At 34.2% G+C, this 25199-nt stretch overlaps 1 protein-coding gene and 1 non-coding gene across 3 annotated transcripts; both read left to right on the top strand.

The window, feature by feature from the left end:
- Positions 1 to 706: 706 nt before the first annotated feature.
- LOC128283112 (small nucleolar RNA R71) lies at positions 707 to 813 on the top strand. The gene has a single exon (XR_008273453.1). It is a non-coding gene; the product is annotated as a small nucleolar RNA R71 (small nucleolar RNA).
- An 8751-nt stretch (positions 814 to 9564) lies between these two features.
- LOC108488912 (probable WRKY transcription factor 75) lies at positions 9565 to 10761 on the top strand. 2 transcript variants are annotated; one of them, XM_053020611.1, is made up of 3 exons: positions 9565 to 10052; positions 10232 to 10438; positions 10546 to 10761. In XM_053020611.1, the coding sequence occupies exons 1-2, from the start codon at positions 9703 to 9705 to the stop codon at positions 10407 to 10409; spliced, it is 528 nt and encodes a 175-aa protein (XP_052876571.1). In that variant the 5' UTR covers positions 9565 to 9702; the 3' UTR covers positions 10410 to 10438; positions 10546 to 10761. The 2 variants fall into 2 exon arrangements, with proteins under 2 accessions (XP_052876571.1, XP_017648676.1); XM_017793187.2 differs by having other exon boundaries at positions 10232 to 10761.
- The last annotated feature ends 14438 nt before the right edge of the window (positions 10762 to 25199 follow it).

Here is a 25199-nt window from a genome sequence, read left to right as displayed (position 1 = left end):
AGTATTACTTGGCAAGCTACCTTGTGGTCGTTCAGAAATTAGTTTGGCGAGCTGTCCTATCTGAGTTTCGGGCACTTGGATCGATGCTTGTTGATTCTTAAGTGATGTTTTGGTGTTCTGAAAGCTAGTTTCTGACACCGAGATAAACTTTGTTAGCATCTCCTCAAGGTTTGGCTTCTTTTCCTGTTGGTAAGGTGGTTGTTGAAAACCCGGAGGATGTTGTGGCCTTTGATTCCCTTCACCACCCCACGAGAAGTTGGGATGGTTCTTCCAACCTGCATTATATGTGTTACTATATGAGTTATTTTGAGATCTAGAATTATTGTTACCCATATATTGGACTTGTTCCTCCTCGGTGCTAGGATTGAAAGGTTGATATTCTGTGTGTGCTCCTCCGCCATTAGAATCGCATCTCATCACTGGATGTACCTGAGTAGAACCACATAAACCGTCAATCTTTTTATTTAAAAGTTCTACTTGGTTAGATAGCATAGTAACCGCATCGAGGTTGAAAACACCGGCTGCTTTTGTTGGCTTTGTTCTCATGACTTGCCACTGATAGTTATTCAGTGACATCTCTTCAATAAATTTGTCAGCCACTTCAGGTGTTTTGTTATTGATAGTCCCACCAGCAGCTGCATCGATCAGTTACCTTGTTGAGGGGTTCACACCATTGTAAAACGTTTGAACCTGCAACCATAAAGGCAACCCATGGTGAGGGCACCTTCTCAATAGATCCTTGTATCTCTTTCATGCATCATAGGGTGTCTCTAGATCCATCTGCACAAAAGAAGAGATATCATTCCTCAACTTAGCCATTTTAGCCGGCGAAAAATATTTAAGTAAAATTTTTTCGGTCATTTGTTCCCAAGTAGTGATTGACCTTCGTGGTAACGAGTTCAACCACTATTTAGCTTTGTCCCTCAACGAAAAGGGAAACAACCGAAGGCGAATGGCATCATCAGAAACGCCATTGAAATTAAAAGTGTCACAAAACTCTAATAAATTTGCCAAATAAGCGTTTGGGTCCTCGTCCTGTAAACCATCAAACTGAACAAACTGTTGGATTATTTGAATTGTGTTAGGTTTCAGTTTAAAATTATTTGCAGCAACAGCAGGCCTAACTATACTTGACTCAGTTCCTGTTAAAGTAGGTTTAGCATAATCATACATAGTGCGTGGAGCAAGATTCTGATTTACTGGATCAACAGGTAGCGGGTTTTCCTGATTTTCATCCATCTCCTAGGCTATGGTGTGAATATCGTCCTCTTGCCCTTCCTCTATGTATCTTAAGTTTCACCTTATTTCTCTTCGGTTTCTGCGAGCTGTGTGTTCAATCTCACTATCAAAAAGTAATGGTCCTGACGGGTTTCTTCTAGTCATAAACTATAAAGACCTACCAGAAGGAAAAAGAAAATTTAGTAACAAAAATCAAAATAAAATTTAAATTGTAATAAAATAAATGGCTAAAGTAATAAAAATTAAGCGTTCCTAATATCTTAGCTCCCCCGAAACGGCGCCAAAAACTTGATGTTATGTGAATCGTGATAAGTTTTATAATTTATGAATGTTCGTTCTTGAAAACTAACTATTATCACGACAAAGGCAAGCGCACCTTATCGAACAGTAGTATAGCTTATGGCAAGACTGGGATGTTGAACCCAAAGGAACTAAAAGTACTAGTATTAACTTTCTTTTTATTATCTAGCCTAAAAATAAAGGGGTTTGTTTTATCTAAACTAATTACTAAACTAAGAATGCACAGAAAGTAAATTGAGGAAATAAATTTTGGGAAAAGTAAATGATTTGGACAATACCTAAGGGAAAAATCCACCTAGACTTCACTTGTTATTGACTTTGAATCAGAAGATTTATTCACTTGACTTGATCCGCAGAAATCCCTAAGTTATATTATTATCTCTCGAGACTTACAACATTTAACCCTAGGTTGATTAATTGAAATCTCTTTCTAATTAAAACCCCTAGTGTTGCATTAACTCGATCTATGGATTCCCTTATTAGGTTTCACCCTAATCTGGCAAAATTATGTCACCCTATCTCTAAGCGTGCAATCAACTCCGCTTAATTATGTTAGATCTACTCTTAGATAGGGACTTTTGCTCCTCTGAATAAGCACATCAATACTTGAATCAATATCCTGGAATATTAAAGCAAGAATTAAGAACTCATAATTAAGAACAAGTCAAATATTTATCATATAATTCAGATAATAATAACAAGATCCGTCTTAGGTTTCATTCCCCTTAGGTAGTTAGGGGGTTTAGTTCATATTTATGAAAGAAAACATCTCAAAAGAATAATGATAACAAAACATAAAGACAACCCAAGAACTCTTGAAGGGAATTGAAGGGAGATTTTTAGTCTTGAAGGTGAATCCGGCTTCTGAGATGGATCAATCGGCTTTCTTCGAGTAATTCCTTGCCTCCTACTCCGTGTGTGTTTTTTTTGGTACCTTCTAAAGTGTTTATATAGGCTTTAGAATTCATTTAAACCCTCAAGAGTCACCTTTTCTGAATAGGACTAGACTTGGGCTCGACAGGGACATGCCCGTGTTCGATTGCTTGAAACCATGTTCGAGTCTGTTGAATGGACACTGGCGTGTGAACTACCCGTGTGAGGAAGTCCAGGCTGTGTTGATTTCCCATGTTAACCCATTTTCTTCTTTTTTTTCCCATTTTTCGCTCTTTTTACTCTCCTATGCTCACCTAAGTATAAAACATGAAATTAAAGGATTAGGAGCATCGAATTCACCAAATCTAAGGATAATTCATCCAAAAATATGCTAAGCATGGGATAAAAATATGTATAAATTACAGTTTATCACTGTTAATAATGTGTTTTTAATGTATTTAATGTGAATGTAAAGTGTTAGACTCGTCGAGAGGTTCTACGAGCAAGGCAAAAGGGACAGAAAAGCTTGTTTGAGGTTGTTGTATGCAATGCATCGACTAGGTGAGTGATCAAAATTGTGACTCTTAGGCACGATTCCTAAGTTTGAATAGGAGCTTAAGTTGGTTTAAACACCTAATCTAAGCTTCGAGAGTAAGTATTCTTATTTGATCTACGTACTATTAAATTCGATGCTTGTTTATCGTGATATGTGAATCATGTGAAATATTAAGCATGTGTTATGTGTAAATGACAATGATTGATAGGTGCTTGTTGGTTTTATGTGCACCTAAATAATTTAATATAATTATGGCTCTTTTGAGCAATTGTGATAGCATTTGAGAGTGCATTAAAAGTTTTGAGAAAGCGATTGAGAAAGTATTGTTATCAAGTGAAAGTGTAACATCCCTTACCCGAGTTCGACGCCAATACCGGGTACAAGGCATTACTGTTCCCAAATCACATACACATGTACTAAATCAGATCATATGAGCCCGTTAAAATTTAAAAAATTTTTGAACTTTGTCTAAACTCTTTAATATGGGCTTACGAGACCCCAAACATCCATTGGAAGCCATTCAAAACCAACTTGGGTCCTTAAACTAGCTTTATAAAGATGACCCTTGAAACAAGGCACACGCCTGTGTGGTCATTATAACATGACTGTGCTGATGGGCCGTGTGACACACGGCCTAAGAATCTAGGGACACGCCCGTGTGAATTAAATTCTAAATTCGAACCTACAGGGGTTTTTACACAGCCTGACACACGTCCGTGTCTATGGCCCGTGTCCCTCACACGACCATGACACGCCCGTGTCCTAGCCCATGTCTAAAACCCTTGACATTCTGTTTCTGACGTCAGCATCCAATTTAGGGCACACTGCCAAGGCACACGCCCGTGGCCAGAGGCCGTGTCCTCTACACGGCTGAGACACACGGTCGTGTCTCTGTCCGTGTGTATACTACATGCATTCTGACTTCCAAATTTTATGTGCAGGGGACACACGGCTGAACAACACGCCCATGAGGCTGACCGTGTGTCACACACGGCCTAGACACACGCTATGTCTACCTGTGTGGACAATATAAGGCTATCTAGCAAGCCTTTGCCACCCTGAAACACAATCTAACATTAACCAACATATCAAAGTCTAACTTAATATGAGTTCTCAACCAAATAACCATAGCTAAGGCCTACATACATTTCTTATATTCAACCATGCCAATAATTTCACATTCATGAAAGACTATCTTGTATTCATATATATAAACTTTCAATATTAGCCATTTTCCATGGCCTTATACAAAATGAAGGGATTCATCCCAAGCCAACACATTTGGCCAAAATAACATTGACACAAAACTCAAAAGTCTAAGCCCTATACATGCCATATTCAAAATAAATAAACCAACTATACCAATTGTTTTGGTTGATAGTGTGATCGATGCCTTCGACGTCCGATGATCCTCAAGCTAATTAGGCGGCACTATAAGAAAATGGAAAGGAGAGGGACTAAGCATAAAGCTTAGTAAGTTGCATGCAAATAAATATAACAACAACTTTACCATTCATCATCATGCTCATAATACAAAAGTAGGCATAAGCACAACTTACTCATCACTATCTAATACAATTCACATAGCATATATTGAGCTCACATCTCATACATTTCAAATAGGTACCTGTACCACTTACAACATGGTTATACTTTTCTTGTTTAACTCAAACTGTAACTCTCACCGTTGAACCATTTGGAATGCTATCGGATATTCACTAAGCCTCAAACATAGGGTATAATGCCAATGCCATGTCCCAGACATGGTCTTACACTAGCTCATCCATCAAGTCGATGTCATGTCCCAGACATGGTCTTACACTGACTATCAAAATCGAGGCCGAAGCCATGTCCCAGACATGGTCTTACACTAGCTCTCATATATCCGTGCCGATGCCATGTCCCAGACATGGTCTTACACTGACACCTCTATACGTGCTGATGCCATGTCCCAAACATGGTCTTACACTGACACATCTCATAGCCGATGCATGTCCCAAACATGTCTTACACTAGCTCTCGTCTCAATGCCGCTGCCATGTCCCAAACATGGTCTTACACTGGCTCTCATAATATGGCCGATGCATGTCCCAGACATGTCTGACACTAGCACACAAATAACCCTAATGTCATGGCATGAATATCCGATTTATTTCCTAAGGTTCAAACGGGAGTTCTACTATCTTAATATTCATCATATATAATCATTTCCACGAACAAGCAATTTATGCTATATCAATTAAAACACATATAATAACAATGTAGTTGTATTATTTACATACAACTTACCTCGGATTACAAAATATAGACGACCAGTTCGGCTTAGTCCACTTGTTTTGCTTTTCTCTGGTTTAGGCCCGGATTTTGTAATTCTTAATCTAAAATGATAGAAATTCATTCATTTCATCAGCATATTAATCTAGACACTCAAAAATTCATAATTATCAAAATGACCATTTTGCCCCTAGACTTTCACAAAATGACCATTTTACCCCTAGGTCCGAAAATTGATTTTATCACATTTTCTCACTAACCAAGCCTAGCCGAATACTTTTCATACTAGGAGCAGCCCACAATTCTCATTATTACACACATGTAACATCTATTTCACAACTTATGCAAAATGGTCCATAGTTAGGGTTTCCATGAAAACTACTTCATAAAAGTTGTTTATTTAATAACCAAGATTCATTTTCTTCCATAAAATTTCAAAAAAAACATGAACACTCTCATGGTAAAACCCTAAACTTTCAACCATTTTGCAAAATAGTCCCCTTATTTGAAAGCTCATGCTACAAGGATCTCAAAAGTACAAAAATATTCAAGAAAAGCCCTCAAAATTACTTACTTGCAAAGGCTTTAAGTTGCTGAAAAGTTTCAAGCTTCCATGGCCATTTTCTTGGAGGAAAAAGCGGTGGAGAAGAAGGAGCAAAACAAAAAAGATGATAGCCTTTGTCTTAGGTTTTATTTTAATCAATTTAGGCCACCTAACTTTGACTTTCTCATCCCTTTTTGTCCCTATGGCCGGCCACCTATATTTTAAGGGTATATTTTCCCTTTAAAGACCCCTCAATTTTGGTTCTCTAGCTATTTAACACCCTTAGCTATCAAAATAGGACTTCTGCACTTTATGCGATTTAGTCCTTTTTCACAATTAAGCATGAAATCGCTAAAATTAATTCACCAAAATTTTCATACTCTCATATAATCATGTCATAACACATAAATAATATTTAAAATAATTTCTCTTTCCTCGGATTAGTGGTCCCAAAACCACTGTTCCGAATGGGCCCAAAATCGGGCTATTACAGAAAGTTTGTATAAAACGGTGAGCGGATATGTGTATAAGTGGATATTTTGGCATTGTGATTATATGTAACCATTGGATATCATTGGCATGTCATAGGATTGTGAATACTCACCATTTTTATTATGTATTAAGGCATTGTGGCCTAGAGATAGCGTTAGAAAGATAAGAGAATGTCGGAGCATAGCTCCATTCACCGTAGATAGCATGGTGTGTTTGGAGAGTGTGAGCATTCGTGCTACACTTACATGAAGATAACGTATGACTTTATGAGCCATGAGGAATGTTTGGAGATTCGCTTATCCAATGCATTATCGATTATATATATGCTCCATGTCACATTATGCCAATATATCATTATGTTTGCTTTATGATATGTTTGATGCTATGCCATGGTTGCATGATTTAGTATGTTTTCTTTCAACTACGGATTTTATGTCTAATTGTGGCAATTCTTTGTACATTCATTAAGCTTTACCAAGCTTACACTCCTTACTTTACCTTACAAATAAATAGTTTGTGGGCTAACGAGGAGGGTGGTAAATCAGTGATCCAACGCAAGGCATTTTTTTAGAGTATGTGTGTTGAACTTTTAAACTCCAAAGTGAAGGCAATGTGGGTCGTTCCACGGGTTTAGTACTAAAATTAGACTTAGACTTTTTAAATAAAATTTTCAAGAGGTTTTAAACGGACATTTCGAACTGTTTAATTTTTGGGGGGATTTTGAACGTTTTAATTGTTTGTTTGATTGTTTTTCTGGATGGTTTTATTACTAAATTAATGTGATGATAATCAAATGAACTAATGATTTTTTTTTCAGCTAAGGGAGACCGTTGAGTATTAAGGTATAACCTATACCTTCTAATTGTGTGAATGAAAAAATTAATTTAAAAAAAAATACACATAAGACTAGTTCTTATATAAAATATTATGCAAATGTGTGGTGTGCATGGTTGGTTGGTGTAGCTCATAAAGTTTTAAATGGAAAGTCACCTCGGTGGCTAATATGACGTTTGAAATTCGGGTTGGACTGTCCTAATTGGGTTTGGGGTGTCACAAAATCCACATGAATTGTTACTCCCTATCCCCTTCTTCACAAACTCGACATTAGTAAGAAGGCGTTCTTTAATTTCCACGGAATCTGTCATAATCCGTCCTTCGAATTCCATGTTGTCTCGCAAAGTTTCCAGTATACATTTTTAACAAAGAAGGCCTCAGCTGTAGGCTCAGCCCATATAACTTTATCTTGACCTGCGGAAGGGTGCCGGGGGATCCCCACAATCCTCCTAACTATCATGTACCAAATACAAATCCATTAAATATTTTTTGTTTATTAATAATTTTAAAAATAAATATACATAATTTATTTTTAATAAATCATTGACATAATTTATAAGTCAAAATTTGCTATTAATTCTTATACTATGCATAAATTATGAATCTAATCCATGTACTTTAATTTGGTTAATTTTAATTTATAAACTTTTACAAATTTTAAAATTTGAACCTTGACTTAAAAGGTAACAATTAAATTCATTAAGTCAAATTCTACTATTGATCCTGTAAGTTATGGATTTGGTCAATATTTTCTATTTTGATCAATCCTAAATAAAATGATAACATTTAAGTACATTAACTAAAAAAATTTGTAAGTATTATATAAAAAATAAATTCACATAATATTACATATTTGTCCCATTAAAATGATTGATTACCATCATTCGGGTGTATTAATTATATTTGTACTCATAATTTCTTTTTTTTATGGGAAATTAAAATGTCATTTCATATAGTCTTGGGTTGAGAAAACATGTGGAGATTAGGTTGCAAAATCTTGAGTATATGGTCCCAATTCCATTGGTTTGGAAAAGTATATGGCATGTGGTGGAGAATCATGTTATATACATATGCAGCCACGTCAATTGAGATTTGCCATTAATCTATGTCCACCACTACTAATATTTATATGTCAAAAAACATTATTTTCTTACATTCTATTAATTAATTATAAATGCTCATAATTAGAAATTTAAAGCTGAAATATATCCATATAATGGATTTCTTTTCGAAATAAAAGCTAAATTGGTATTAATTTTGATGAAATTTCCAGGAAACCGAGGAGGAGGCGCAGTCACATATTCACCCACCCATTTCCTTTAAGAAAACCACTAAATCTTTGAAAATTATTTTATACATGTGATCTGTGTAATTCTATTTAATTTATTATTTAAATTAAATAATATATATAACTTTTAATTTTTTTTTATTTCACTACACTCAATATATATATATATATTATATGAAATTTAGTTTAGTGATGTGTTTCATTCCCCCACCTAATGATGATGACGGAGCCGCCCCAGTTTTTCCCTTACTTTCTACTAATCAATTCGCTAATGGACTTGTAATTTTCCTTTACTTTTGAAAAATAAAATTAATTATGAATTTCATAATTTAGTTAATCTTTTGAAATTTAAAAAAATGAACTTTTTTACTTTTATTTATCATAATTTAGTTCTCATATTTTATAAAAATTGATAATATAGCCTAATTTATAAATGCAAAAATTTAAACTATTGATTTTACTATTTTTACTAATTTATTACATAGAAATCCATAATTTCCTTATTTTTGTTAATTTCATACTTATAATTTGTCAAGCTGCTAATTTTGGGATAATAATTTTATAAAATGTCAAAAATTTAAATGTAGATTAAATTTGTTAATTTTATAAAGTAAAAAGTGGAGTGTAATTTAAAATGGAATAAGTTATATTAAAATATCCTAAAATTTTAGTTTTTAGCCACCATTAAAATATTGCCACATCATCTATTTTTAAAGGTTATACATTCATTTATATCAATTATATTCTTTAACTTAATTAAATTACTTAAAGAATTAATTTTTAAATGATAAACAAACATTTTTTTACATTTTTTAATGTTTTTAGTTTTTTTCCCAAAATTTAATATTTTCTTAATTTTTGCTATAAAAAATTTAGTTTCTAGGTAGTCGATTTTTCTTTTTCCATTTAAAATTGTCTTCTCTTTCATTTTTTTAACTTCTAATAAATAAAAAGTTTGATAATTCAAAATTTTAATTAAAATTAAAATAATATAGAGAATATATTATTTGTATTTGTATGTTTTAAAATGTGATGATATGAAAATATTTTATTGGTGGTTAAAAATAAAATATTTTAGAATGATTGTAATTTAAGAAATTGAAATTAGAGAAGAATAAAAGAAAAGCAATCGTAGCGTCCACGAAACCTTTAACCCTATAAATATGCCCTTGGAATATTTTCAGCTTCTTTTACTGAGCTTTCTGAGTTATATGAATTTGTACATATCTATTTAACCTTCCAGTCCGCCGCCTCTTTTTTTTGCATTAAACTTTCTTTGATCTTCTTCTTCTTTAATTATATATGGAGAATTATCAAATGTTTCTTCCTGTCTCTTTACCATCAAACGTGGCTTTTAATTCTCAAGTTTTTGACAATTTTCATGGGGACACCTCAAATGGGATGTTGTTGTCGGATATGAAGACAAACAAGTTGATCCAAGCAGCACAAGTTAAAGAGGTGGTTGAAAATGGGGGATTTGTTGGTTCTGAAACAGAGATAAAATCAGGTGGTGATCGTAATAAAAAGAAGGAAAAGAAGACAAGGAAGCCTAGGTATGCTTTTCAAACAAGGAGTCAGGTTGATATACTTGATGATGGATATCGTTGGAGGAAATATGGGCAAAAAGCTGTTAAGAACAACAAATTCCCAAGGTTTGGTTTGCTTTCCTTTTTGTTTCTTAATTTCTTCCATTGCATCTACATGGCATGCGTTTCCCCACTATTCTAATGGATTAGTGATAAATGATCATTTTTTACTCTCTTGGTGTCGCCTTTGTTAAAAATCTCATGCCCACAAAAGCACGATTTTGACCATAGTGTTGCATGCACAGAAGCTACTATCGATGCACACATCAAGGATGCAATGTAAAGAAGCAAGTCCAACGTCTAACCAAAGATGAAACTCTGGTCCTTACCACTTACGAGGGGGTTCACACTCATCCCATCGACAACCCAACTGACGATTTTCATCATATCTTGAGTCAAATGCAAATTTACACACCCTTTTAATATATATGAAACGGTGGATTCGTGCCTCGGTAAAGCTAGCCATACCAATCTTCACTTTCATCCTTACATGTGAAATATTAATCTAAAGTACTTTGTAATCTTAGGAATGTTTTTTTTTTTTTTTTAAATTTGTTAGGAGATATATGAAAATGCAAAGCATTTTTGGAGTTATTTAGAGGTAAGTCAGTGTGTTAAAAAAGAATTAATTATCTTCAATACGTTTACCATTTAGTTTATTGCATCCCAAACTTAAGTAGTATGTTTGATGTAAAAGTTTAAGATATTATTATATTTTGTAAACTAAAATTTAATATTGAATAATATAATTTATCAGATCATTAGAATGATATAATCTTCATAATAATAAACTCACTGGATGCCGAATTAAAATTAATTATTAAAATCGACATCTCGATAAATTAATTCTTTTCCTCACAATTTTTCTTTTGAGACAACCTTTAATTAATAATGAGGTTATAATTTTCTTTTCTTTTTTTTAATGTATTTAACCTTAGTATATTGGAGGAGTATCAATTTGTTACAAGTTCAGGTAACCATGGTTGGTTCTGACAGTAAAAGAATAATGAAAGGGAGAAAGAAAACCAATGAAAAGTTAGCTCTTCTTTACATGAGGGAAATTATTTTTTGCCTTTAGAGGTCATAAAATTATTAGATGAAAATATAATTATCTTGGTACTAATTACATTTTTTTCTTTTTATAAATATGTTTGACTAGTAAAATGTAATTACATTGTAATTTTTATGTTATGTTTAGTGGTATAAATTGGAATTACACAATTATATAATTTTAAATTTTTAAAATTTATTAAATATTATAAAATCATCAATAGTGCTTAACAAAAAATATCTATAAATAAGTAACAAAACCTAAAATCAAATCATTATATTTAATATGTTAGTCCAAGAAAATGTTCAAGATTACTAATAAAATTAACAAGAAAAATAAACATTCTAACAAATTTATCAAATTACTTAGTATTTCATAGTTGTTGAGTTATTCTCTGTCTAGCATTAAACATATACCTTTTGTTACCATTGAATGGTTATTAACCAAGTATAAAAAATTAAATAAAAAATATAATGTAATTTAGTATAAATTATTTACAATAAATACTATATAATTAGTTAATTATTTAGTAATAAATCATCTTTCATCAATAAAATATTTAATATATTTAAAGGAGATTAGTAAACTAAATATAATAATTTTTCAAAATAAATTATATGTACTGAAATTAAAATAATAATATTATTTTATAAAAATATATTTTTAAAATATCAACATGTTTGTAAACCCATTGAATGCAATTATTTATAATCCTAAGTAATTATCCTGATTCACATCTATTCCTTTAAAAATTAAAAAGTGTAATTGGAATGTTTCAATTACTTACAATTCATTGGGCTCATTAATTAAAGTAATTATTCAAGCATGCCAGGTATGTTTAATTAAACAATTATATAACACATCCTAAGCAACTAATCTTGGATATAACCCCCACAGCATTGGCCATCAATAGGTCAATGACCCCTATAGGTAATCGTTATAAATGCGTAATTCTCCATTTGAAAAAAAAAAATTGATGCCACTAGAGAGATAATTGGTCTCAACCAACTAGTAACTAATTAACAATAACTATCTTGTTACACAATTATAATAAAATATGAAATAATTTGATCTGGGATCTGACTCGGCATACCTGTAAAAATAATCTCAGGCACTTCGTTTGAGGGGGACTCTCACTCTATTTTTTGAAGGAGAAGACTATCCCTTCCATCTTGACCTCTATTGATATTGTGTATCAACATAACTCTAATAAATTCCAAATAATTCAGTTGAATTATATTTCTATCATTCACCCTACTTCTTTTCTCTTCCCTTCCATTTTTTGTGTTCCTTTTTAATTCTTTTATCTTTTCTTTCTCTTCCAATTTCTTTCGTAGAAAGCTAGGGTATTAAGCTACTAGCTTTCCTTCTTCTATTCAACATATATCTTTTGTCATGGTTTCTTTTTTCTTTCATCTATCTTCCTCTTTTCCTTTCAATTTCTTTTTTTGAAAGCTAGGCTGTTAAGCCATAAGCTTTTCATAGCTAATTTATTAAGCAATTAACTTTTCACCAACATAACTAAGTTCATTAGAGTTAGAACAAAAACATGGAAGCTAGACTGTTAGAATACTAGCTTTTCACACACAACAATACCAACTAAATCTAGTAAAAACCCCTCGATAACATTAGCATTTTTGCTTTCATTGACCATACCATATATAAGATGATCTAGAAATTGATCCACCTTACATATTCGAACTTGTGACATTAATTAGATGATGAAACATGATCGTGCAATGTAGCACCACATAAAGTATGAAGTAGTGGATCCTAATGAACACATTCTCCTTGAAGATCATCCATTGAGATCTAAAACACATAGTGCGTCTGAATCCTTCTAAAGTAATCTTGGTACCTTGAATTACGATAAGCTCCAAAGAAACAAACTATCGAGCAGATAGAGAGCAATAGAAAATAATTCAAGAGCTACTCTGATCCAAGACAATAGATTCCACAGGAGATTGAATCCATTTACCAAATTGAATTTACTCAAGAGCATCAATAATTAACAGATCAAGCTATTTTACTAATCCACGAGCAACAAAGAAATAACTAACCACATTCACATCACCTCAAACTAAGATTAACAAAGTTAATGTATTGAAACTAGAAGTAGCACAAATGAACAGATTGAAACTCATTCATCAGACTAGATCATCAAAGTGCACCAACTAGACCCAATAACGTTCAAGAATAATAGAAATAGATGAAAATCCTCCAAACAGAGCATAAAAGGCACAGAAAATTATCAACTACAGATGTCACCAGATTTAGCAAATACCTTCAAATGAAGATTGACAGACCTGCACCAAGAAGAGATGACAAGTACAACTAGTGACAAGAGAAGAAAAAATCAAAACTAGAAGTTGAATTAACAGTGCACACCTCCTGACTGATCTCATCAGGAGCTAGTGATCATTCAACAAGAGACAACCTTATCCCCCGTTACTAACAGCTTTGACTGGTACCATTTTAGAAATTCAAGTAATGAGATGGAGAAAGAAAACTAGAGAAAAGTTTTTATTATTTCAGCTCTTCTTTTAAACGAATACAAGAAATGTATTTATAGCAAAACATTGGAGAGGTAACTGCTCTCAACAACCCTGTAACAAGTAATAACCAACTCTTAACAAATTCCAATGGTAAAATTAATTATTTCTATCACAATTTTTAATCATTTTGCACATGTAACTTTTTTGCTGTTAATCTCTGTTTAAAGAAAGTGACTGATATTATCAATTTCACACGTGAAATTAGGTTCCTAGGTTGTCCAAAACGCATGAAATGCCATGCACGCATGCATGCACGGCCATTCATCTTTCCACTGTTTTCTCTTCTACTGGGCAATCATCCGTATTAATTTGCTTTCGAAGAAGCTTCCCAAACATAACAGCTCCGTCAAATCAGTAGCTCATCTGTCATTTCTTGCAATTTTTTATTAATATAATATTTTTTCCATTAGTACACTTAATTTAATTTCCAGGTCAATCATTTATTTCCTTAAAGTTATTATTACATATTACATGCGTATAATTTATTTTTTGGTGAATTATAATAATAGGATAAAACTCAAGTAAGAAACGCAATTAGTATAACTTAAACCCAGACTACATCTGAGATAATAAATATCCTTACCGATCAGATCATCACATGAAATTCTCACATGTGCATAATTTAATATATCAAAAAACCAATTTATACATTTTCTTGATAAAAAAATATAAGTGATTCATTTACTTATTTAAATTAAAAGTGATACCAAATAACTGGATAACAGGATAAGTTAAGAAGGAAAAAGAGGATTAAAAGTAACACAGTGCTTAGCTGTTGATGAGAAGTATTTAAGATCTGAGGAATATATATAGCAGCACAGGTGTCAACTATTGGTTGTTAACTTGTCAAGATTTAATGATTTTATTTTTATTTTTAATAATCAACCATGTAATTAATATTTAAATATTCAATTAATATCTAAGCTTTGTACAATTTAACTAAATGAATGAATTAAAAATTATGTTTAATGCTTAATACTTGAGTTTGACATTTTGATATATGAAGATAATAATGTTAAATTTTTGTGTTTAATTCAAGTTTGAGAATTTATTTGATGACATTTCACAATGATAATAATTAACTTTCATCAAATTAACTCTAAAACCGAAATTAAATTATATCCATCGGATTATATTTGATAAATTAAACACAAAATTAAGCAAATTCACAATTAACACTAATGTTATTCTATTAACAAAATCATGAAAATTCAAACTTAATAATATTAACAATTAACTTTTATCAAATCAACCTAAAATCCAATTAAATGCTAAAAAGTAAATACTGTTAACTTTGGTAAAATATATAACTTTTGTTAAATACAAGTAACAAATTGAAAAAATAATATAAATACTTTTATAATCTGATTAAAAAAAAAAGAATTTGGTGGTTATAAGTCAAAACAATTGAAAGGCCCCTCAGGATTAATAATCTAGCACCCCGGCAACATTGTGACCTTTAAAAATGCAAGGCAAGGCATAACCAAAGTAGATGAAGGCTTTGACCCACTATTGGTCAGGTTTATTAAATCAGTTAGTTCGAAATAAAGAGTTGACAATTAAACGGGGCTAAAATAGTACAAATTTATCCCCAAAATTTTTAGCTTCTTATAATTTTATCCCAACTATTAATATAAATTTCTTACTTCGCTCATCGCCCTTACATAAATGATATCCAAATATAAAAACGGGTATCTAGGGGTGTTAGCAGCGCCTCAATCTTCTCTAAAATAGAAAATTTTCTATTTAGATTTTTAAAATTTTAAATTAATAAAGGTAAAATTGCATGTTGACCCCTTAAAAATAATAAAATTTTAATTAATCTTTTAAAAATTATAAAATATAGACTATTCAAATAGTAAAATTACATTTTTACATCATAAAAATTATAATTTAATTTTGGCCCCACCCAAAAAAAAAATTCTAGCTTCGCGGTGCGAATACACCTAATGTAGTATAGGATTTAAGAAACGTTAGAATTAGAACAGCATTAAGCCTTTCCAGAATAGAAGCATGAATGAAAATAATGGGAATATAGAAGAAAGATAAAAGAAGAAAGAATTGTTGTGACATTTACAGGCTAATTCAACCAGATTGATGGCATGAAGATCATATGAACAATGAACATGAATATGAATGAAGTTTAAAAAGAAAACAAATATCGAAACCATTTATATATGCTTTACACCAAATATATATATTTGTATGTGTGAGAGAGGGAGATTGATATTGGCACGACTCAATCAGATTAAAGGACTCAGTCCACTGAGAGATTTGATCCGATTGATCCGTGCCAACATCCATCGTACACCACCTTTGAAACTGTACCATCATCCCATGCAGCACTCACCGTTGATGAATATATATATATAGATATATATATATGTAAGAAACCAGAAATTGTGAGATATATAGAATGGTTGGGATGTTGGTTTATATAGGAAAATTAAAATAGTACTGAGCTGTCATTTTGTGTGTGTTAAAGAAATTTCATAATTTGATGCATTTAGTATGCGCAAAGACAAGTTTGATTTCTTCTTTTTACACCTAATTTGTCAATAGATATGGGTACATTAAAGAACGTAGCTAGCTGGAGGACCCTCATTTTGCATTAATTTATTACTTATAATTTGCTTTCTCATCAAACCATGCATCATCATCGCTCACCATCTTTGCCTAATTTACCAACAAAAGCTATTTTTTCACCTTCCCATTTTAAGCCAGAAATTTAGCTTCTCTTTTACCTATATAATATATATATATTCATTATTCAACCACATCCATATCTAAAGTTTCACTAATTATAACATCCCTTTACAGCTTCTACTTTTTCTCCTTCCTTGCCGATATTCATAGTTGATATTTGCGAAAATTAGCCATGAGAGCTGCTTCTTGGAAAGGGTCTGCTCAAGACAAGCTAAACACATGATAAGAATATATCTGTTCTAACTTCTAACTCTACATTTTCTTCATTTTCCGATAACGTATATATACACATAAATATTAAAATGAATGGATCATGAGTCTGGGTTTTACCATAAACTTCATTCTAATTCTCTTGTTTTTTTTTTTTTTTTTTTGCAGTGATAATAGGGATTTAGAAAGCAATAGGATATGATTAGAAATATGGGAATATTTGATGCAGGATAGAGTTTTATGCACATTGGGGAATTAGAAGATTACATGTAATTAAAAGTGAAGTTAAAAGAGTTTTAATATTTTTATGATGTGTGACGTTACATATAAAAAAAATTATATATTATTTACTACCATAAAAATTATACTATCATAAAAATTATTTTAAATTAAAAGTAATTTAATATAATTAAGATTTACTTAGATTCAATTATTAAATAAAGTACGTGTCAAATATATATAAATACTAATTTTTAATTTTAATAGATAATTAATTAATTAAAAATTAAAGTTTCACATTAAGGTTATGGTATCTCATCTTCATGAAATAGAAATTAACTTTCTCTAAAATAAGTGTATATTAATTTAAAAGATCAAAATCACAATAATTGAATATTCCAACACATCAAGATTAATGTTCTAATTTTTATTCTTAATAATTTAATATTAATTTACAATAATTGAATATTCCAACACATCATTATTAATGTCTAATTTTTATTCTTAATAATCTAATATTAATTTATTAATTTTTATATCAAAATTTTAGGAGAAATCAAATACTAACTTTTAAAATATCTCATTGCATTGCATATTTAATGGGTTTTTTTTTAAAGACTTGTTTCTGATTATGGTGCCATAATGCCCTTCAGAAAATCCTTTGAAATAATTATTCTATAGAAGCTAGAACTCCAAACTAAAGTAGTCTGCAGTAATTCCAGTTTTACCGACCGCTGTGTAAAATGAATACTTTAATCCTCTTTTTCGCATTAATGAAAATTTTGACTTGGCTTCATTCAATTTTAATTGCATTGCCTAATACATGAATATAAGATTAACTTTTTACCATTTATAGTAATAAAAAATTAAAACTTTAATTATTAAAGTTAACTTTAAACTTCAACATTTAACCAAGTAAAGTTTTTAACTTTAAACTTTAAAATGGAAATACTAATAAATAACTTAATACCAAATAAACAAAAGAAAAGAAAGAGAGGAAAATGAAAAGCAAAATCCTTAAAAGCTTGAGCTTTATTTCAACCCGATTTAATGTCATTCATAAATAATAAATATTGATAATTTTGAAAAAATTACCCCAAAATAAAGGATTCAAGCTTTGCCTTTTGTGTTATTACAGGTACATAATTTAAATAAAAAATGGTGCATCCACCTATAGTACTATAAACTTCCAAGCTTTCAGGCTTTGCCTTTTGTGTTATTGAACTATTTTTTCATAGCGTTGGGGCTTAAAGTCTAAACTTGTATTACGGGCTGCACAAAAGAGCCGATATGTAACGCCCCAATTTTCGGGAATTCTGTGAATGTTGACAAAATTTCATGCTTTGATTTTGTCATTTGTGAGTGAAATTATGAAATAGGACCTATGTGAAAATGTTTGAAAATGCGATAGGCTAAATTGAAGTGGCCAAATAAATAGGAGTGCAAAATAGGAGGATTTGCATGACAAACCTCCCATTTTACATGAAGTGGCTAGCCATCATGTTGTTGTAGACAATATGAGTACTTGATATCCATAATTTATGGTACAAATTGATACAAATTGATAATAGGTTAGGTAAATGTTCCATGATAATAGGTTAGGTAAATGTTCCATGATAATGGGTTAGGTAAATGCTTCATGATAATAGGTTAGGTAAATGATCCATGATAATGGGTTAGGTAAATGTTTCATGATAATGAGTTAGGTAAATGTTTCATGATAAGAATTTCATGTCTTTGGTATTAAAGAATTAAATGGATGAAATATGAAGTTTTATTAAAAGGAAAAGGAGTGAAAAGAACAAAGTTTTGTCCATCTTTGTTCATCATAGCTGAAAGTTAGAGAAGAGAAAGGAGAGGAGAAAGCTCTTGAGTATTCGGTCATTAGGAGGAGGAAAATTGAAGGTAAGTTCTTGGTACCTTGCTTCTATTTTGAGGTTCCTGAGTTCTTCTTGATTCTACCTTAACTCTTGAAGTATATTTTGATTTTTAGTTGTGTTGTGAGCATTTAGTCATGAATTAAAATGAAGGAAATGGTTGTTGTTTCATGTTCTTTTGATGAAAAATGGAAGATAGGTGAAGTTGAGCCAAACAAATGAGCATGCATGTGCCTTAGATGTTAAAGGGAAAAATCAGCTAACATGTTGTGCTTTAAAATGATGAAATGGAGATTATACTTAAGTAAAATCATAGATATGTGATGATTGATTGGTGATATACATGTTTAAATAACAAGCATGCAAGTTAGGTGTGAAAGAGTGATTTGGTAATAAATCTGCTTGGGACAGCAGCAGTAACGTGACTTTGGAAAATCACCATAAATTGTGGGAGATGAATTAGAAGCTGAATAAATTATGTAATTAAAGATTTTTGAGTCTAGTTTCTAATGAAATAAACGAGATCATATTTTGAATTCTGTACAATGAGAAATTTGATTCGTAATGAAGAGTGGTCAGATTAGTCAAACAGTGAAACATGGGAAACTTTAAGAAAAATCTGGTATTGATTGGCCATACCAAAAATTCTGAAAATTTTATGGATAAAAGATATATGAGTCTATTTTCAGGAAAATTAACGGAACATGATTTGGAGTTTCGTAGCTTCAGTTATAAATGATTTAGTGACTGTTGCTCAGGAAGACAGCTTGCAGTGAAATTATGATTATGTGGTAAACATTGACAAAAATTTGTTAATGAGTTGCTTATTAATTTCTTATAAGCTCACTATGATCTGTAGGTGTGGTTGGCCGAATATTATAAGGGGTTAATATGTAGTTTGTATTTGAATAGTTAGATTAACGTGTTAGTAATCCAATTGTAGGCGGTTCGTGTGTGGATCTCGTCAACATATCGTCGCAAATGTGTGTAACTAACACCCTCTTTCTTAGTGCGGATCGGCAAAAGTCGAAAAGCTGAAATGCCGAAACCGGTATTTTGTAGATTTGCGGAGTGTGCGAATGCTCGTGAGGTAAATCGATTAATGTTTTTGGTAAGCTGCAAAATTTGGACTGCAAAGTGCATGATTTCTGTGCCCTCGATATTTTTGGGCTTAATGGGCCAAAATTGGAATGATGGGCCAACGGGCCCAATTCGGTAAGAACCCTCAGTAGTGATTCTGTTAGTACGTGAAAGGTAGGAATATGCATGAAAAACCCTAAAATAGATAAATTACTGAAATACCTTTAAAAGTGGAAAATTTACAGTTTTACCCTTAGGAGATAAATTACCAAATACCCCTAGGTTAAATTGACCTAAATGCATGTTTGATTGTTGTTATTTCTTGCATGCCATGTTGTTATTATCGATGCATGGGATGGGATATTGACGGAGGAAGTACTGAAAGTGGCTTGTCCACGATGGAGGCTTGCCTCAATTTATGTTAATCGAAAAGCAAGGCCGCAATCTGTGGAGTGTTAAATTTGGGTGGGTTGAGCTATTCCCACATGGAGTGTATGGGTGGTACGGGTGGAGTGTAGTGGTTGGTGGGTTGAGTAGTCTCCCAAATGGGCTTGCATATGTTTACTGATGTTGCATGTATTTTGAAATGGGCCTATGGGCCATCTGTTATCTGAATAAGGGCTAAGGGCAGGTTTATTGTAATTTGAAAAGAGCTCGCCCAATACCACTGTTGCTGAATGGGCTTAGCCCAATAGGCTTGAGCTGACTTGGGCTTTGAATGGGTTTTCCTTACACTGAGTTTCCCAAACTCACCCTTTTATTTTTATCCACGCAGTAATCCCCAACCATAGTGGGCTTGGAGCTATGAGGGAATTGAGTGGCCACCCGTTCGAAAGTTTGATTTTCTTCCGTGAACTGGACATCCTTTTAATTATGTTTGAGGTTTTGGGCTTTTAAATGTAATAAGGCCGCTTATTTATTTTGATGGTTTTAATATGTATTACTAAGATAGGTAATACTTATTTTAACTGTTGAAATTGGATAGCTTTAGGCACGTTTTCAAAAACAACAGTTGATTTCAAAATAACACGACAACAAGCAAAGCTTCCGCAATGAAAGTATTTTCCAAAATTAATCACTTTTCCTAAAATGACTTAATCAAATTGGTTTCCTAGAAATATCCATGACGTTAAGGTGTGGCAATGGCGGTATGCATGTCTAGGATTGGATCCGAAGGAGCTTGGTACTTAAGCAAATCCGATGGACTCACCACCTCTTTCCGGTTTCCTACGGTGCATGACTTCCATTCACTTTAACCTATAATGAAATCATCTTTTAAAACACTCAGTAAGTTTTCTTTCTGGATCGAAAATGTTTTGAATGCTTCGATGTGGCATGTCGGATCCGGCCATAACTTCTGGGCCGGGTTTGGGGTGCTACATTTAGTGGTATCATAGCCTAGGTTGCAACAACTCGGCTGTGGATCGGGTCCAAAAAGGGTTTTCAAAACTTTATGCCAAAAAAAAGAGGGTATTTTTGAAAAAAAAAAAAACCTGACTTTTGAAAATAAATTTTCTATTTAAAGGAGATAATCTCCGAACTTATTTTTTTACACAAATGTTTGGAAAATGGATTTCAAAAAGTCTAAATCTTTTGAGTTTATCTGAAAACTGATGAGGTGGCACACTGAATCCCCGGCACCAAGGCTGTAAGTACTATTCATTTTATATCTTGAATCGCATCAGTAGTTAGTACTAAACCTTAGAGATAGTACTATAGATAATATAGCATAAAGGCTACGAAACTGAGACTGTAGGGTAAACTAAGCCCTAGGAAATCGAGACAAGAGCTAAAGCGTGGTTACGTGAAAACAACTCTCAAACCTTATCTGCTCATAAGATATTCTATAATAAACAAGTGGAAATAGTAAACTAAGCGCATAAAATTTGTAATCGATAAATCGATATGAGTACGAGAGCTACTCGTGGAAGAGGCCGTGGTCGAGGCCGAGGTAGTACTCAAGCCGGATCTTCGTCTTCGAACACATACCACGGAGTAGCACGACCACCACCGGTGGATGAGAATGGGTCGTATGATCGGGGCATGGGATGGCGCCTGTCCCGAGCCATGTTAAGAGTTTTGGAAAGAGTGGCTGGAGCTAATATCGGGCCCATGAATAGGGGGTCCATTTCTGAGCGACTCCGGACCAACGGAGCGGAAGTTTTTAGGGGTGTATCTGGAGTAGCCCCAAATGTGGTAATCATGGTGGAAGCCACGGAGCGGATTATGGATGACTTGACCGCTCAAGAGAGTAAAAGTTAAAAGGAGCGGTATCCTTACTACAGGATGAGGCGTATCAGTGGTGGATCACTGTGAGAGAGGGTACCCCAGCTGAGAGGGTAACCTGGGAGTTGTTTAAGCAGTCCTTCAAGGTGAAGTATGTCGGAGCTAGCTATGTGGATGCGCGAAGGAAGGAATTCCTGAACCTGACCCAGGGTGGTAAGACCGTTGCTGAATATGAGGCAGAGTTTCTGCGATTGAGCCAGTATGCTAATGGTATTGTCTCTACCGAATACGAGCGCAGTGTTCGCTTTGAGGATGGCCTCAGGGATGAGTTAAGGGTGCTCATAGCTCCACAAAGAGAGCGCGATTTTGCTGCACTGATAAAAAAGGCTAAGATAGCCGAAGAGGTGAAGCAAGCTGAACGAAGGAACTGTGACAGGGATCGAAATCGGTTCAGGAGAGATGCTGGATCAACTGGTGCTGCAAACCGGAATGTTAAGAGAGCTAGGATGGAAGAACCAGTTCGAGCGGTTCCGGTGAATACTGTTAGACCACAAGCTTGTGGAGATTGTGGTAGAATGCATTTGGGGGAATGTTGGAAACGTTCTGGGGCTTGTCTTCGTTGTGGATCAAAGGAACATAAGATCGTGGATTGTCCTAAGAGGCCACTCAGCTCAAGTGGTTGAACAAAGGGTCATGCAACCCGTGCAAACAATAGTGAGGTGGACCGTCACCGTTGAGAGGTCATGGCCGAGGTCGCGGTGGCAATGGCCATGGACGTGGGGCACCGGCAAAGGTACTATTAACACCGAGGCTCGTCACCACTTTGGTATATCTTTGCTCGTCGCAGTGAGGAGGGTGACGACCGACGCCATAACTGCACGTTTTTATTTTTAGCATACCGTATATCGTCTTGGTGGATGTTGGATCTACTCATTCCTATGTTGCATGTGCCATATCTGGGTCGTTGGGTGTGCACTCGAGGAGATTGTGAGTGGGGTATCTGTACTAAGTCCTTTGGGTCACTTTCGGTTAGGGTAGACAAAGCGTATAGGGATGTACCCTTAGAAACTCAAGGTAAGATTTTCCCGGAGATCGATGGAGTTACCGTCGGAGAGTTTGATCTCATTTTGGGAATGGATGGCTTGTTAAGCATAACGCGACTGGATTGTGCCGCTAAACGAATGGTGTTAAGGACCACAAAGGATGAGGAGGTTATGGTGATAGGTGAGCGAAGGGATTATTTGTCCAATGTGGTGTCGGCATTAAAAGCCGAAAAGTGGATTCGGAAAGGTTGTGAGGTCTATTTGGCATTTGTAAGTCAGTCAGAAGAGGAGGGACTGACAGTGGATAAGGTTAGGACCGTAAAGGAGTTCCAAGATGTTTTTCCGGAGGAGCTTCTAGGATTACCTCCGAACCGAGAAGTTGAGTTTGGAATAGATTTGTTGCTAGAACGGCGCTTTGTGTCCATCGCACCGTATAGAATGGCACCAAGGAGTTAGTGGAGTTAAAGGCTCAAATTCAAGAGTTGTTGGATAGGGGCTTCATTAGGCCAAGCGTATCTCCATGGGGAGCACCGGTGCTATTTGTGAAGAAAAGGACGGGACAATGCGATGTGCATCGATTACCGCCATTGAACAAACCGACGATAAAGAACAAATACCTCCGCCAAGGATTGATGATTTATTTGACCAACTTAGAGGAGCTTAGGTATTTTCCAAGATTGACCTTCGATCCGGATACCATCGATTAAGGGTAAAGGAAGTGGATATTCATAAGACAAGATTCGTGACTCGATATGGTCATTACGAGTTTCTGGTTATGCCATTTGGGTTAACGAACGCACCTGCCGCTTTCATGGATCTAATGAATCGAGTGTTCCAACCTTACTTGGACCGATTCGTGGTAGTTTTCATCGATGATATTCTAGTATACTCGAAACCGAGGAGAAACATGAGGAGCATCTACGTATTGTCCGCAAGTTGAGAGAGAAGGAACCGTATGCAAAGTTTAGTAAGTGTGAATTTTGGTTCGAGAAGTGGCTTTTCTAGGTCATGTGGTTTCTTTGAAGGAATTAGAGTGGATCCTCGAAAAATTGAGGCGATTCGGGATGGAAGCCACCAAAATCGATCGAAAATTCGAGTTTTCGGGTTTGGTGCTATTACCGAAGGTTTGTAGAAGGATTTTCTCGATTCTTCGCACCATTGATTTAAATCATAGGAAAGGGTAGCATTTGTGCGGACCGAGAGTCGAAGAAAAGCTTTTGACCATTTGAAAAAGGTATTGATCAAGCACCGGTGTTGATTCAACCGAGTATGGGAAGGACTTCTTGTACACTGACGATCGTCACATGTGGGGTTAGGATGTGTCTTGATGCAAGAGGGTAAGGTGGTCGCTATGCTTCCCGATGCGACTTAAGTCTCATGAAGTGAACTACCCTACGCACGACTTAGAGCTAGCAGCGGTGATCTTCGCGTTGAAAATCTGGAGACATTACTTATATGGAGAAAAGTGTATCATATACATAGACCATAAGAGCCTAAAGTATCTGTTAACTCAGAAGGAGTTAAACCTTAGGCAACGAAGATGGGTAGAGTTGCTTACGACTGTTCGATTGAGTACCACCTGTAAGGCTAATGTGGTGGTGATGCGTTGAGTCGAAGGGTTGTTTCGATTTGAGAGCCTTGTTTGCACGTTTGAGTACCACCTGTAAGGCTAATGTGGTGGTGGCGCGTTGAGTCGAAGGGTTGTTTCTGATTTGAGAGCCTTGTTTGCACGTTTGAGTCTGTTTGATGATGGAAGTCTGTTAGCAGAATTGCAAGTGAGGCCTATTTGGACTGTACAAATTAAAGAAAAACAGTTGAAGGATAACTCGTTGATTCTTGGTTTGACAAGTTGAGAAGGGTGAGAATGAGGATTTTGGACCTGAATATTGAAGGGGTTTTATGCTTCCGAGGAAGAATTTGTGTTCAAGGACTCGACTTGAGATCAATATTGAAGGAAGCTCATGGAGGACTTTGTGCCATGCATCCTGGAGGGAATAAGTTGTATCACGACTTGCGAGAACTGCATCTTGGTGGCACAGGCTTAAACGAGAAATGTGAGTTCGTGGGAAATGTCTAACATGCCGACAAGTGAAAGTGAACATCAATTTCATTTCGGATTATCGCAACCGGTGAAAATTCCATTGTGGAAGTGGGAGAGAGTCACTATGGACTTTGTGAGTGGGCTACCTTTGACACCCACCAAGAAAGATTCGTGTGGGTAGTGGTGGATAGGTTAACAAAATCGC

The sequence above is a fragment of the Gossypium arboreum genome, chromosome 10 (assembly GCF_025698485.1).
Source record: "Gossypium arboreum isolate Shixiya-1 chromosome 10, ASM2569848v2, whole genome shotgun sequence".
Lineage (NCBI taxonomy): Eukaryota > Viridiplantae > Streptophyta > Magnoliopsida > Malvales > Malvaceae > Gossypium > Gossypium arboreum.
This window is presented reverse-complemented; position numbering and strand designations above follow the sequence as displayed.